The sequence below is a fragment of the Silurus meridionalis genome, chromosome 7, assembly GCF_014805685.1.
Source record: "Silurus meridionalis isolate SWU-2019-XX chromosome 7, ASM1480568v1, whole genome shotgun sequence".
NCBI lineage: Eukaryota > Metazoa > Chordata > Actinopteri > Siluriformes > Siluridae > Silurus > Silurus meridionalis.
In genome coordinates, this window is record NC_060890.1 from 11,829,864 (window position 1) to 11,844,064 (window position 14,201).

The 14,201-nt window shown below is 34.8% G+C and overlaps 2 protein-coding genes across 4 annotated transcripts; both read left to right on the plus strand.

Annotated features, from left to right (window-relative positions):
* The first annotated feature begins 718 nt into the window (after positions 1–718).
* Positions 719–7,502, plus strand: ttll6 (tubulin tyrosine ligase-like family, member 6). 3 transcript variants are annotated; one of them, XM_046853318.1, is made up of 15 exons: positions 719–834; positions 2,033–2,188; positions 2,375–2,415; positions 2,543–2,661; positions 2,740–2,870; positions 2,973–3,129; positions 3,229–3,372; positions 3,571–3,656; positions 3,810–4,035; positions 4,179–4,357; positions 4,514–4,702; positions 4,803–4,959; positions 5,296–5,514; positions 5,792–6,074; positions 6,272–7,502. In XM_046853318.1, the coding sequence occupies exons 4-15, from the start codon at positions 2,641–2,643 to the stop codon at positions 6,517–6,519; spliced, it is 2,040 nt and encodes a 679-aa protein (XP_046709274.1). In that variant the 5' UTR covers positions 719–834; positions 2,033–2,188; positions 2,375–2,415; positions 2,543–2,640; the 3' UTR covers positions 6,520–7,502. The 3 variants fall into 3 exon arrangements, with proteins under 3 accessions (XP_046709274.1, XP_046709272.1, XP_046709273.1); XM_046853316.1 differs by lacking the exon at positions 719–834 and adding an exon at positions 1,649–1,802 and having other exon boundaries at positions 2,378–2,415; XM_046853317.1 differs by lacking the exons at positions 719–834; positions 2,033–2,188 and having other exon boundaries at positions 6,275–7,502.
* Positions 7,503–10,031: 2,529 nt separating this feature from the next.
* hoxb8b (homeobox B8b) lies at positions 10,032–12,180 on the plus strand. The gene is made up of 2 exons (XM_046853968.1): positions 10,032–10,780; positions 11,029–12,180. Exons 1-2 carry the CDS (start codon positions 10,369–10,371, stop codon positions 11,319–11,321), a joined length of 705 nt encoding a protein of 234 aa, XP_046709924.1. The 5' UTR covers positions 10,032–10,368; the 3' UTR covers positions 11,322–12,180.
* The last annotated feature ends 2,021 nt before the right edge of the window (positions 12,181–14,201 follow it).

Sequence of the window (14,201 nt, forward strand, 5' to 3'; positions counted from 1 at the left end):
TTAAATGTGATACAAAATCATCACAATTAAAACAACCAAAGACTTAAACTACTTCAGGCTGTGTGCATTAAATTTATTTAATACACAATTCACAATTTGAGTTGAATTACTGAAATAAATGAACTTTTTCAAATTTATTGGGATGCACCTGTATTTTTTTTTTTTTTTAATTACAAAAATTAATAAATAAATAAATAAATAAATAATATATATATATATATATATATATATATATATATATATATATATATATATATATATATATATAGTTTGTGACCTGAATATTGAAAGAAATAGTACTTAAACAGGATAGTGATTGCAGGATTTATTTTGTCATTATTATGAATCAACTACAATGAGTCGAATGGCAGGGGAAAAACGAGTCGGCTCATATAATCTGACTCAGTAAACCGGAATTCATTCCCATCATTAGTTCGCCAACTGGAAAGATAGAGTGCTAGAGTGTTAGAATGTATGTTTATAATATTTATATGTAATCAGTTAATTAATCCGTCATTTTGAGCGCGATTTGTGACCCATCCAATCAATCACATTCGGTCTCGGACATACTCAGAAATATTCACATTTTTCCTCTTCTCTCGTTATACTGTTTGTTAATGAAGTGTGTCAGGTTAGCAGCTAAACTTACCCTAACCCTAACCCTAACCCTAGCTGTTTAATAATACATTTAATACCGACATTCATTAGCTTTAGCTAATTCCAGGATACGCTGCTTACACCGCGTGGCTACGTTGCCATAGCAACGGTGAATACACGACAGTGCGTGCTATCACGGTGCGGTGTTTCCTTATTATGTCTCCGAATGTGATAGAGGTAGGTTGCTTATGTATATTGTAATATTTTTTTTTTTGTTTCTGTTCGTAATTATTTTACAATGACTTTATACACGTTATATATACACACGATAAAACAGGAACATATAACACATTATTGTTTGCCACATGGACTCTGTGAGTTCTTTGTTGGAAGTGACTTTCAAAGGACAAAACTACTTCACTTTAAGTCACCAGGTGTTTACCTATTTAGTAGACTGTTTAATATATTACCAGCTATATTACCAGATATGCACACTTCAGTATTTTAACTTTGTAAAAAAAAAAATAATAAAAGAATAATAATTGATATATCGTGGATTCTCCCTATTTTCTACTTTGTCTAGGTGTTTGTTTTTTGTGTCCTCCCAGTCACCTAATCAAGGCTATTTTATTATAAGTTTTATTCTTGCACATCCAAAATGAAGTACATTTTTTTTACTTTTGAGACGGACATGTGGCTCAGTAAATGTCTTCCCAAGCAGATACAATGACAGCATAAGCTGATAAACCGAATCAACAGAGGCTTGTCATTTTCCGACTGCCTGGAAGACCACTGTCTCCCTGTTCCCAAGCACTCAAGTGTGCAGTGTTTGATCATATGTTTGTTTAATTGAAAATGTTTTAGTTATAGAATGTACAAGTACTAAGCACCATGGGAATTCTACTATTTACATCAGTATCAAAGGGCTTATTGCTAATAAGTTGCAATGAATATTAATTGTGGCTTTTCCTTTTTCTAATAGATTGGTAATGTATTAGAGAGATCGGTATAGAAACAGGTTATACGTGCTTCAAATGAAGCAGGATATTCATCAGTAATATTACCCCTGTGTTAGGTCACATACACCAAGTGTCAAGGGCAGGGTTATCCAGATCACTGGATCGAGATACAGTTACCTAGCACCCAGGCCACCCACAGCTTGCTGGGATGTCCCTCTACAAACATTGTAACTGTAGTCAACTCAGGTCAAGATTACTGTGCTTGTTCATGTGCACCCTATTTTCTTTTGTTCATGATCACTCTTGTATGACTGTAACTTGTGAAAAAAGGAAAAGATGTAACATGTAACAATATTTTAATTTCTTTGTCAAAGATAAGATGAACTTGTTTATCATTAAGCACCTTAATCTTTATAAGAGTCTAAATATTTTTTATTATTTTTTACACTTTTTCTATTTTGCTTTTGGTCTCTAAGTATGGGCTCTGCTTTTGAGGCATCAGAAGCCAAGGACTCTTTTCAATTTGAGCCCAAAGCAGAGCAGAAGGAAGAGAGCTGTGGTGCTGACGTTCAAGTTGGAACCAGTACCACAACCCTTGCTGTAAGCAAAAAGAAGAGGAAAAAAAAGAAGAGGTCAGTTGTTTACATTACTGTAGGCTATTTTTTTTAAAGTTGCTGTGTTAAAGTGTACACCATGAGAAACAGAACAATCATAAGTATGAAAAACCATAGCATATCCTTGTTACTTCAATATAGAGTAGTTCTTTTTACCTAAAAAGTGCACAGGTCTGTCCTTTTGCCTGTCTCCTTTTTTTTCAGATGATTGTGGATCAATCTCACTAACTGTAAATATGAGAGTGGTAAGTTTCACTTTAGATATAGGAGAAAAATATACATTCATATATATTGTTCTCAGATTTTGCCAATAGCTGCTATAATGATAATGATCATTTAAATTGGGTGGCTGCTCTTTCTTATTACACTTAGTGCGTCGTGCTGCCTGCAGATATGGTCTGCGAGAGGCTGGCGAAGGAGAAGACTGGACTTTATATTGGACTGATTTATCTGTGTCTTTGGATAGAGTCATGGAAATGAAGCGATATCAGGTAATTACACTTAGATTTTGTCTTCTGAATGTCTTACTGGTTTTCCTTTACTTATATTACTAATACTTTATTATACAGAAAATCAACCATTTTCCTGGAATGAGTGAGATATGTAGGAAAGACTTCCTGGCAAGAAACCTGAACCGTATGTTGAAGCTCTTTCCGAAGGACTATAACATCTTTCCCCGCACTTGGTGTCTTCCTGCAGAGTAAGTGTTTTGCTTGCACTGTTACTTCCCTATCCATAACATCAGGGGACATTATTTTAGCATCTTAACAGCGCTTTATCATGTTTTACCCATATGTTTCAGTTACAGTGATTTCCAAGCCTACACAAGAACCAAAAAGTCTAAAACCTATATTTGCAAACCAGAGTCAGGTTGCCAAGGCCGTGGTATTTATCTCACCAAGTCCAGCAAAGACATTCGACCAGGTGAACACATGATTTGTCAGGTGTATATTTCCAAGGTACAACATGCATTCCAGGCCACATTTTTTATGCATTTGTCATTCTGTGAATATCCGTTTAAATCAAAGAGCCATTTTGTGTGACCTTTCATTCCACAGCCATTAATAATTGATGGATTCAAGTTTGACTTGCGCATTTATGTGCTGGTGACTAGCTGTGAACCCCTCCGGATCTTTGTGTACAATGAGGGACTGGCTCGTTTCTGCACAAACCAATACAGTGAGCCCACCAGTAACACCATGGTAAAAAAACACTGAGATTTCCCTGTGTATTTTCGAATAGATTGATCAAATTTATAATCATATTGAAAATAAAATTTTTATTAGATTTTATTTAAAATAATTAACTAATCACTAATATTAAGCATCAGGTATACCATAATTTTCAGCATAAATTGCTTAAGAAAGTTGCTCTCGGTCACTCGACTTTTGTTTTTAAAGGATGATTTTTACATGCACCTGACCAACTATGCCATTAACAAGCACAGTGAATATTTTGTCCATGATGATGACAGGGGAAGCAAAAGGTTGTACTTTTTTCCATAATAAATATTTGCATTTACATATACTTAAAAATTCTATGTGCATTGTTTGTGTATTTCTATGTGTATTCTGTCAAAATCTCACAATTTCCACATTTGTTTATTTATTTTTTAATAAAAATTATAATTCTCTCATAGAAAGCTTTCTGTCTTCAACACGTATCTGGAGTCTATGGGTTATGATGCAAAGAAGGTGTGGGAAAATATTGATGATGTGATCATTAAAACCCTCATCTCAGCCCATTCCATCCTGAAGCACAACTATCACGCCTGCTTCCCGAGTCATACATCAAGCAATGCTTGTTTTGAGATCCTGGGTTTTGATGTGCTGCTGGACCACAGGCTCAAGCCCTGGCTACTGGAGGTGGGGTTTCTATTGAATTCTATTTAACAGACATAATAAATAGAAATAATTTTAGCTGGCTTTGCCACAGTGCTATATTGTCTAGTTCTGTGAGTTTTTGTGTTTGTATGCCTATATGCATAGAAAACCATGTGTCTGTATAGGTCAATCATTCTCCTAGTTTCACAACTGACTCTCAGTTGGACCATGAGGTAAAGGACAGTTTGCTCTATGACACTTTGGTGCTGATTAACCTCGGGGCATGTAATCGCAAGAAGATCACAGAAGAGGAGAAGCGTAGGGTCAATGAAAGACTACAACAGAAGCATTCAAGAGAGGCCAGGTACTTCAATGTTAATTGGATACACTGCTTCTGTTACAGTAAACATCAATATCAGTACAGATGATATTCCATATATTCCACAATGCTACTAAATGACATATGCTGCATTTAACATATATTTACTTAGTCTTTGTGTATATTTTGTTTTGTTATCAGAAATGAGGAATTTCGCCAGATGCAGGCGGCCAATATGGAGCAAATGCAGATATATGAAGCCAATCACCTTGGGGGATTCCGTCCAATCTACCCCACAGAAGGAACAGAGAAATATGAAAAATATTTTAAACAGAGCAGCTCTCTGTTCCAGGACACAGCAGCCTCTAGAGCAAGAGAGGAGTGTTCTAGGTCTATCATCTGTTTACACAAGGAATCAATCATTTTTTTTAATTAGGAGTATAACATGAAATTACCATGTTAACTTACATGTGTATGTGTGTTTATCTAGGCAGCAGTTGCAGAAGCTGCGTATGATTCAGGAGAAGGATGATCAGAAGCGTAAAGGAAATTACAAACATCTACAAGGAGAATCTGCAGGAGAAAGAGCCAAACCACGCAAAGTGCAATCTCCCTGTGCACACTTATTACCAAGCTCTGAACAAGATGTAAGTCATTTTTTCATGCCTTTGTCTTATTTGTATAGAAAACTTTATTTAGTGTACTGTAGCCCTAGTAAAGTTAGTTCTTTTCTGGAGATTACATTATTTCATGGTATTTTTCTTTTTATTCTACTAAATCCGACATTGTATTGTTACACTAATCTGCCACTAGAGGGGGCGAACATGTTACCTTAGATGAGTGTCCCAATGAAGCAATGAATAAAAAAGAATGACATTGTTTTTGTTATTTAAATGTTTTTTTTTTCCCATTGCTTAAAACTAAAAAAATAAGTTTTATTTTAATCACAATTTAATGTCAATTCCTGACTTTTTTTTTTATAGCCACAGCCCATGCCACCTCTTCCTAATTCATCAGAAAAGACATCCTTGTGTTTGGACACTTTAAAAGAAGAGAAAGGGGAGGAAGTGGAAGAAGTGGAACGAGTTAATGCACTCATCCAACGAAAAAAAATGCTGCATGACTTGGGTGTGGTTGATAAGGTGTATCAGTTGCTACATGGTGCCCAGTCACAGTCTGATCCCAACAAGCAGCCACATGAGGTAAATGTTACACAACCCTTATGACAATATAAAAAAAAACATCAGAAATGTAGAATTCTAAATGTCAGTGATTGTATTCTAAATAGAAATGATGCATGGACCTATCAACAACATTAATTTGAGATATTCTTCTTCTTCTTCTTCTTCTCTTCTTCTTCTTATTATTTATGTTGAAGTTGTTGTTACTACCTTTAGTAGTAGGATTATGCATATTTTTCCTGTAGCTAAGCAAACATTCTATGACTTTGTGAAATTGATGTGAATTCTATATATCCAGTTGGGATCTCTGACAGAGCTTTGGAGGCATAAACTACCCTGTACTCTGAGACAGCAAAGAGTTCCTCCTGGCCACAAGTCATGCCTGCAGTATTTGCACTCTTGCCACATGCAGCATTGCACACCACTGATTTTGCAAGATTGGAGGCCTTCAAGGCTGGTGCTGAGCGAGCCAACGAGTTTCCAGCATATTGACATGGAAATGACAAGAGCATTAGATGTTGAGCAACAAGCACTTCCCGATCACAAGAAGTCTGCTAGTGCACATCGGGTACCTTGGACAAGTAAGTAAACCAATTGACCTTTAGGTCTGTAAGCAAGATTTTTATTTTGTTTTGCCACTGGTAAGAATTTCAATTGAAACAAAAAGCATAAAGATTTGTATTTATTTTACTTTATGCTTATACAGACTTATTATTTAATTCTCTCTCTCTCTCTCTCTCTCTCTCTCTCTCTCTCTCTCTCTCTTTCTCTCTGGCAGTAGTTACTAGCCCTCGTGCCAGGCATGGCAGTACGAAATCATGCTTTGTTGAGTCAGGGAACCGGGCTTCATTAAACACTATGCAACAGCTGGTTTCAAGGAAACTGTATTACACTCCCATGTCCCCTGACTGTAAAGCCTTGCAAAATCTGTTCGTCGTCTCTACTTCAGCCCCTTTTGTCCCACGTCCAGGCCAACCTTACACTCTCCATAAAGGCCACTGCAAGAAATCGCCACACAGCCACTGATGTGGGACTCCTGCTACTCAAGAGCCCAGCCATAGGGTTATCTCTGTACTGTATTTTAATTCCCAGTCAGTATGTAAATGAAATCATCTAAATGTGTTTCAATATACATGGAAGTCTGTGAAATTCTTTGTTCAGTATTAAAGTCTTGTGTACTTGTATAAGATGGTCTGTGAATGCCTTATAACCAGTATCAGATAAAATGGTTACAAATGGCTTTTTTTTTTTTTTTTGCATAAAATATAATATTTATTTTAATAGACTATAAATAATTTATAGGTGAGCCATCATAATATTCAGAGCTAGAAATAAAAGATATATAAATCATAATTAATTAAACTTAAAACTTTACTTATTGCAATATCTGAATGGATGTGTAGGTACTCTGATACTCTGACGTGCTTATTTATTTTTTGTTCTAACTGTCAGCTAACAAATAAGTTTAAGCAGTGACACTGTAATCAGGTACTTTAAAGCAGAAGTAATCATTATGTTTTGTTTCACCTTTCAGTGAATGTGTTTTGGTTGTTTTTGTGGCACACAATCCAACATTAAATATCACCAATATGAGATTAAATCTTTCTATTAGAAAATGATTATTCTAGCCACAAAACAACAACAGCCACAAACATTTAATAATATGTTTTCAAACATTTATTAAGGAAACCAACAACTTGGAATTTATTAATATAATTTTTTTTTATGTTTTTACTTTTTTTGGTATTGTATTATCCCACTTTATAAAACAGAAACAACTATCTAGCTTATTTTCCGTATTTTGATGCAGCATTATTAGCTTTCTTTCAGTGAAAACATTTTTGATTACATATTATCACTGTGATAAATATTGTTCATGTTATTAATTGTGAAATAAACTTAAACATTATATATTTTTCTGCCAAATTAGTGGGCCAAATTTACAGTTACTGCTGTATTGTTGATTCTTAGCTAATGATAAAAGTTTCCACTTTCTTTCTATTACATAAATAAACCTATTTCTCCTCGAGGTTGTAGTGTGCCTGATTTATTTTTAAGTTTTAGAAGCTAAAATGAAAATTAGAACCATTGCCTTTAGAACACGGAGATTAAATTAAATTTTAAAAAATCATTGCAGATGTTTGTCAGCTGTAATTTCTTGGCCTTTTTCATACACCCGTGTTAGTTCACCTTTTGCTTAACCATACCGGAAGCAAGATTAGATGAGTCTACACTAAGCGTTGTTAATGAAACCACTCCTCATTGGGTTAATTCCTATTTCATTTATAAATGCTTTGAAGCACTAGGCACGTCTTTTTTAATTTGGTAAAAATGAAAATCATTTTATAGTGCACCCACAGTGCACGGAAGTACACACCCGTAAAATCATCCCAAAAGCCCACTGTAAAAACAAGAGTGTCTGGCTTCAAATTTGTTTTAGATTTCCCCGTGGTGCCATGAACAGATCATTTAGTACTAGTCTTCATGTGTCTCTGATAAGCTTGTAGACTGCTTGGGGCTTTTTATCATCTTTTTAAATTGCGATTGTCTGACTAAATTTGACAGGATGATGTCGGCTACTGAAATAAACGCATATCAAGAAATTGTGGTTAACGAAATAAATTAAACAACAACCTTAATAATAATAATAATAATAATAATAATAATAATAATAATAATAATAATATCTAAATTATGCGATTAGTCTGAGTTTATTTATATTTTTAGGAAATCCATGTTTTGTCTCAATCCAATAATAATAAAATCTACACACATAAAACAGTTAACCAAGCAAATCATTTGTGTTTTCTGTTTAGCTATAAGTCAGCTTATTCGTAGCAAATAGATGTAAAAAAATGAATAAATAAGGAATAAGTTATATGTGGGGAATTATATTTTTTTATTATTGTTTTAAAACATTTGGATAATATACTGAAAGTAAATCACTGGTGAAAAAAGGCCTTTGTTGCATTTCATAGTAAAAGTGGTGTTTTATATATATTTTATATATAATTATATTGCTAATAATAATACTAGTTATAATAATTAAAATTAGATCTTAAATTCAGTGCGCTCAGTATGATCCATAACAACGTTGCGACTCGACACGTGTTTTATTTATTTATTTATTTATTTATTTTTAACGACGAAATGCTAAATTATGTAACATGAAATGAACAAAATGATGTTTATTCTTGCTCATTATCATACAGTAGAATACATTATGGAAATTTGTTTAGGGAAAACATTAGGCTTGATCTAAAAATGGCGTGTACCGTTTTGCAAACTAAATAACACATTAAAAACTGTAATTTTATTGACTATTCACTTCACATCACCTTCCACCAAAACTCGGGCCGCCACGCTGGTTGGGAGGAAATTTAAACTTCACCTTTCAGCAATATCCTGGAACCTCTATAGATGATACGACTGAACAAACAAAAACAAACAAACAAACAAACAAACAAACCAACACATAGTTGCTAGTAAAAGCACTTCTTTGGCAACTTCTCACAAATGTTCAATATAGGAAAATGCAATAAACCATACAATAAATTACAAATTGAAACAAAATTTATTCTTCGTTCTCATGATAAATGATTTTGTTGTCATGGATTTCTTGTTAGTTTTCACCACAGCATTAAAGACTTGTCTTCTCCTGTTCCTCACTGCATTTCCATGCTAGTTAGTTTTTACTAATTCTAGCTTTGATCTATGAAACTGCCATCTTTCTCAATTATAACCGTTTTTTTATATAGTCTGTGGCAAAACATAGACTGTGGTAAAATTGCGTCATCTGTATAGTGAGTTGGTTGTGTATTTCCAATCCGCCTACTGGATGCAATACCACTTTTGATCGCATAGCGGCAGCGTTGATCTAAATTCATGTTCAGAAATGAAACGTTTGTCGGATAAAATGTAGACAGGTTAATAGTGATGATTTGAAGATAGCAAATGAACATCAAATATGTCCTCAATTTCCTCTGTTAGTATACGCAGCAACAACAACAACAACAACAACAACAACAACAAAACAGATTTTAAAAAGTCTTATGAATGAATTCCAATTGGGACTATATTTTATGATGTTATTCTGTGAATTTGAACCGGTTATGTTTTTTACCAAACCGCAGGATAAGTATTAACTGAGCAAACAAGATCATTGTGATACTAAAAAAAGAACCGTCATTTCATCGTCAGCATCCTCATAAACGGTTGTATTAAACTGATTGTAATAGTTTCTTGGTGGAACCTGGCTTGGTTGAAATTAGAATGATCATTTTCCAAAACACCTCTGAAAGATCCGAAAGCCATGTCATGTCACGACTTTATGCGTTACTAAGGAGTACATTTGCAGCTGACCAGTCAAATGCATATAGTAGCATAGTTATGGTCTAACAACGGTTTTGTGGTTACAGTATATGTGTCGTATGAGCTCTCACCACTAAAATCGCTTTCCAGCAGTGTCATACCTCCCGCTACCTCCCCTGTACCCACACATCACCAACTCCTTGCTCGCTTTCCCATTTTCGCCCTGTTCACTCTGCAATCACCAGCGCGCGCCGTCGTCTTTTTGGAAATGACGGGGCCAAAAAAAAAGGCGTCAGTAATACTGAAAACGCAGAACTGTTCTGCACAGCTCAGCAGGAGGAACGAAAAACATTATTTTATGAAACCTCGCCACTAAAAAATGCTATTTGATTACACTCGCGGGAAAATTTGTTCAGAAGCCTGAATCTGCACGTGAATATATACGAAACAGTGCCCGATAATTGCGCGTTCCCGTAGCCCGTGTGACTTTAGCCGCTCCTAGAACGGGGCTGATGTAATTGAATGTTTTCATCGAGTTTTTTCTAAAAACAGGGTTTTAAGAAAATGAGTTCATATTTCGTTAATTCACTCTTTAGCAAATTTAAAGGGAGCGACACCATCCGTCCAAACTACTACGAGTGTTCTGGGTACACGCAGGAGCTTGCGGGCAGACCGTCAGTGCTGTACGGACACAGCACAGGATCAACATTTCAACACACTTCCCAGCTTCCGGAGTTTTATCACCACGGAGCCTCGACGTTCTCCCACGCACCGTACCAACACAGCCAGTACCACGGGGATTCCGCCGCGAACCTTCTCGCTCAGGATGCCTTACAGAGACAGACTTTCTTCGGCACGCAAGATGCGGATTTAGCGCAGTTTGGAGACTACAGTGTAAAAGCAAGCTACATTAGTGAGGACTTGGAGAGCGCAGAAACGTCCCCAACGCAGCTTTTCCCCTGGATGCGACCACAAGGTGAGCAGATACCACTGGAAAACCCCTTTTCTCTTTTGATGACACGTTAGAACAGTTGTAGGCCTGCTTATTACCCCCAATTAGAGCTTTTATGACAGGAGAATGAGGCTTTAAACCCCCATCTGGACAGATCGTCAGCTTTTGTTACGCAGAGCAAAGAAATCAGAAATGAGCACGTTTTGAGACATTTGAGAATATTTCAGTTCTTCTACGGCCTACATCGTGTTTCTCTTTTCTTTCTTCCACAGCCACCGGCCGAAGGCGGGGAAGGCAGACGTACAGTCGCTACCAGACTCTCGAGCTGGAGAAGGAGTTTTTGTTTAATCCGTACCTGAACCGCAAGCGGCGCGTGGAGGTTTCGCGAGCGCTCTGTCTGACCGAGCGCCAGGTGAAGATCTGGTTTCAGAACCGGCGCATGAAATGGAAGAAGGAGAACAACAAGGACAAGTTCCCGAGCAGCAGAGCTGAACAAGAGCAGATCGAGAAGCAGAGACGCGAATGCGTCGATTCAGGGAAACCCACGCCAGGAGAGGAGGACTAAGAGGACGCGGAACTCAGAACGCAGCGAAGCCGTGCTCCCATTAGCGTCGAAACATTTTCTGTAGTCCGCTAAAAAGAGAAATCACGTGATGTAAGCACTTGATCTCTAATTAAGAGATTTACCTTGTTTTGTCTAACAAAACAAGGTATTTCTCATTTCATTGCCACTGGGAGTGTAATAATACTACTACTACTAATAATAATAATCATAATAATAATAATAATCATAATAAGAAGAAGAATACAGTGACACTCTTTTTGTTGTTAATAATAAATTCACATAAGTGTAAATATTTGCCTATTTCATTCATTGTAACTCCAGGCATTTTACCTCAGAAATGCCAAGCGTTCATAGTTGGCACCTGTACAGTGTGTGTGTGTGTGTGTGTGTGTGTGTGTGTGTGTGTGTGTGTGTGTGTGTGTGTGTGATATTGGGGAAGTAAACCCACATCCCAGTTCTGTCTATTATGTAGATTATCACTCTAAAGATTGTTCGAGAGCTGATGCCTTTTCACCTTCTGCATGACGTTTCATTTAAATTACCGTAAGATTTTATTTACCACAGTTGTAGTTATTTTATTGAATATAATCAGGGAATAAATAGGCGCATTTACTGTAGTAGTATAGGCTACATAATATGCACTTGTGATGGCTGATTAATTAGAATAGTAATTTATCAGGCTTATCAAATGTCATAAACACTACCTATAAGTATTTTAGTTCATATTATTAAAAGGCAAATTTAATGCGTGACTTACTGTAAATATACCATACTCTGTTGAATATAGTCCTACATAGGATGAGGATATTTCATTGTTTTGAATGTTATTGTTATTTTAATTGTTTGTGGTTGAAGGTGTATGTGGAAAAAGTACAATAAAGATTCCATTTTGTTCATTGTTATTATTTTTGTTATTGCTAGCTCTTTCCCGGGAACAGATAACTCCAATATTTAAAAGAGGAATTGATCTTTAACTTTTAACTTACAACTTCAGAGTTATTATTTAGACCTGCAATTGAGTTTATTGGTTCACCTGTAAGACTTCTCGTCATTAAAAAGTGAATTTATTAAAAGCATCCAATGTATGAAAGTGGTGAAAATGCAAACTATTAATCTTAATAATAGACCTGCCATTATGAATAATTATGCTTTATGATATTTTTAATTAGTATAAATAGATCCACTATTACAATTCCAACTACACTTTTTAACATTACATTTATCTTCAAAACACTGTGCAAATCCCCTTATCCAGAGCGACTAACAAGTGCCTTTAGTTTCTCATATATCTATCATGAAAGTATACTTTGGTGAGTGTCTAAAAATACTCGTTAATTTTACTCTATTTTTATTGTCGTTAAACACAAGAGCTTCGAATAGACTATGATGAATTTTTAACCTTCCTTAAGTATAAAGCCCAAATGTTTAAGGAAACTGTCGGTTTAAACATTGCAGTAGTCTAAACTTTGAGACATTGAACACAAAATCTATCCACTTAGAAGCAGAAGTTTAAAAAAGAACATCACCCCTTACGAAAAGCATTATGTGGCAGAGTTCAAATTAGCAAATTAGCAAAGTTCTTCACAGCTATATTTTTTTCAGCATGTACTTACTTTGTAATATGTAAATATGTTTATTGAACAATGTCAGCAACGGCAACAGATATCACCAACCTATCAATAACTAAAACTATGAAGCTGTTTTATAGAAATGTTGGCTTATTGTTTGAAAAAAGAAGCAAAATTGGATTTAGATGTTATTGTATAAAATGTATTAGAGTGTTAACCTCTAAACTATATAACGTGCTTTCTTGACTGCAATTCTAGAATTTAACGAAAACTGTACTGTGATATTGCTACACGGATAGAAATGTAAAATAAATAATGTGATTAAACACTTTTAAATAAATCTTAAAAAATAGAATATATATGTGCATATATATATATATATATATATATATATATATATATATATATATATATATATATATATATATATATATATATAATTTATTTCTCTGCATATATATGCATATAAAATATAAAATCATTATTTAAGAAAAACTCTCGTCCCAAAGCCTTTATATTGTATTTATATAATCGAAATATAGTATCTAACCATTTCTTATTATGATACAACAAAAACGTGTAAAAAAAAAGTCTATACACTTATCAATTTTAATTGAGTTAAGTAACATTTTTATTTTAATATTTTTTTTACATTGTAAGAACACAGTGTACAAAAAAATATGTTTGAACGTGGATTTTATTTGGATAATACATATTGTTTACCAACCCAAAATGAAATGTTCAAAATGTTATAATCGAAATAGTAATCATCGAAATGTTAAATTTTTGTTAACTAAAAACAAAACTAAAAACAAACAAACAAAAAATGTGTTTATTAAGTCATAGGATATCTGAAGTCTGTTTTCAAATCTGCACTTAGCTTTCCACATTCTTAGAGATCTGTTGGAATTAAGATATAGAAATCAACCAAATACACGTTTGTTAAAGTGGAATTGCATTTAATGTAGGGTTTTTGGAAATTAAGTGATGTACAGTCAGTTTGCAATGCACAAAAGCTTTCATTACTACAGCTATTATACTGCAACCGCTTTCAAATATTTATAAAAAAAAAATACAATGTTCATTAATAAGTTACTCATTTGCCTTATTTTTTAGCCAATTGATGACCCTACACTTTGCGACAAAAAAGGATATTGCCTAATTTTGGAAGGCACTTGGATAGACTGCAAGTCGCTTTTGGGTTATACTGCTTTATTGCCCCAATAAATGTCGGAAATAGTCTAAGTGTTTATTCTTACAGGAAGTCATTGTTTCCGCCAGGCATGTTTAGAGCTATAAAAGGTTTACACTT

Excerpts from the sequence above, each read along its gene's own strand:
- ttll6 (XM_046853316.1), top strand. The coding sequence starts at position 1,765 with ATGTCCCTCTACAAACATTGTAACTGTAGTCAACTCAG. Across the intron at positions 4,703-4,802 it reads GCAAGAGAGGAGTGTTCTAG|GCAGCAGTTGCAGAAGCTGC; the intron begins GTCTATCATCTG and ends GTGTTTATCTAG. Across the intron at positions 5,515-5,791 it reads CCAACAAGCAGCCACATGAG|TTGGGATCTCTGACAGAGCT; the intron begins GTAAATGTTACA and ends CTATATATCCAG.
- hoxb8b (XM_046853968.1), top strand. The coding sequence starts at position 10,369 with ATGAGTTCATATTTCGTTAATTCACTCTTTAGCAAATTTAAAGGGAGC. Across the intron at positions 10,781-11,028 it reads CCCCTGGATGCGACCACAAG|CCACCGGCCGAAGGCGGGGA; the intron begins GTGAGCAGATAC and ends TTTCTTCCACAG.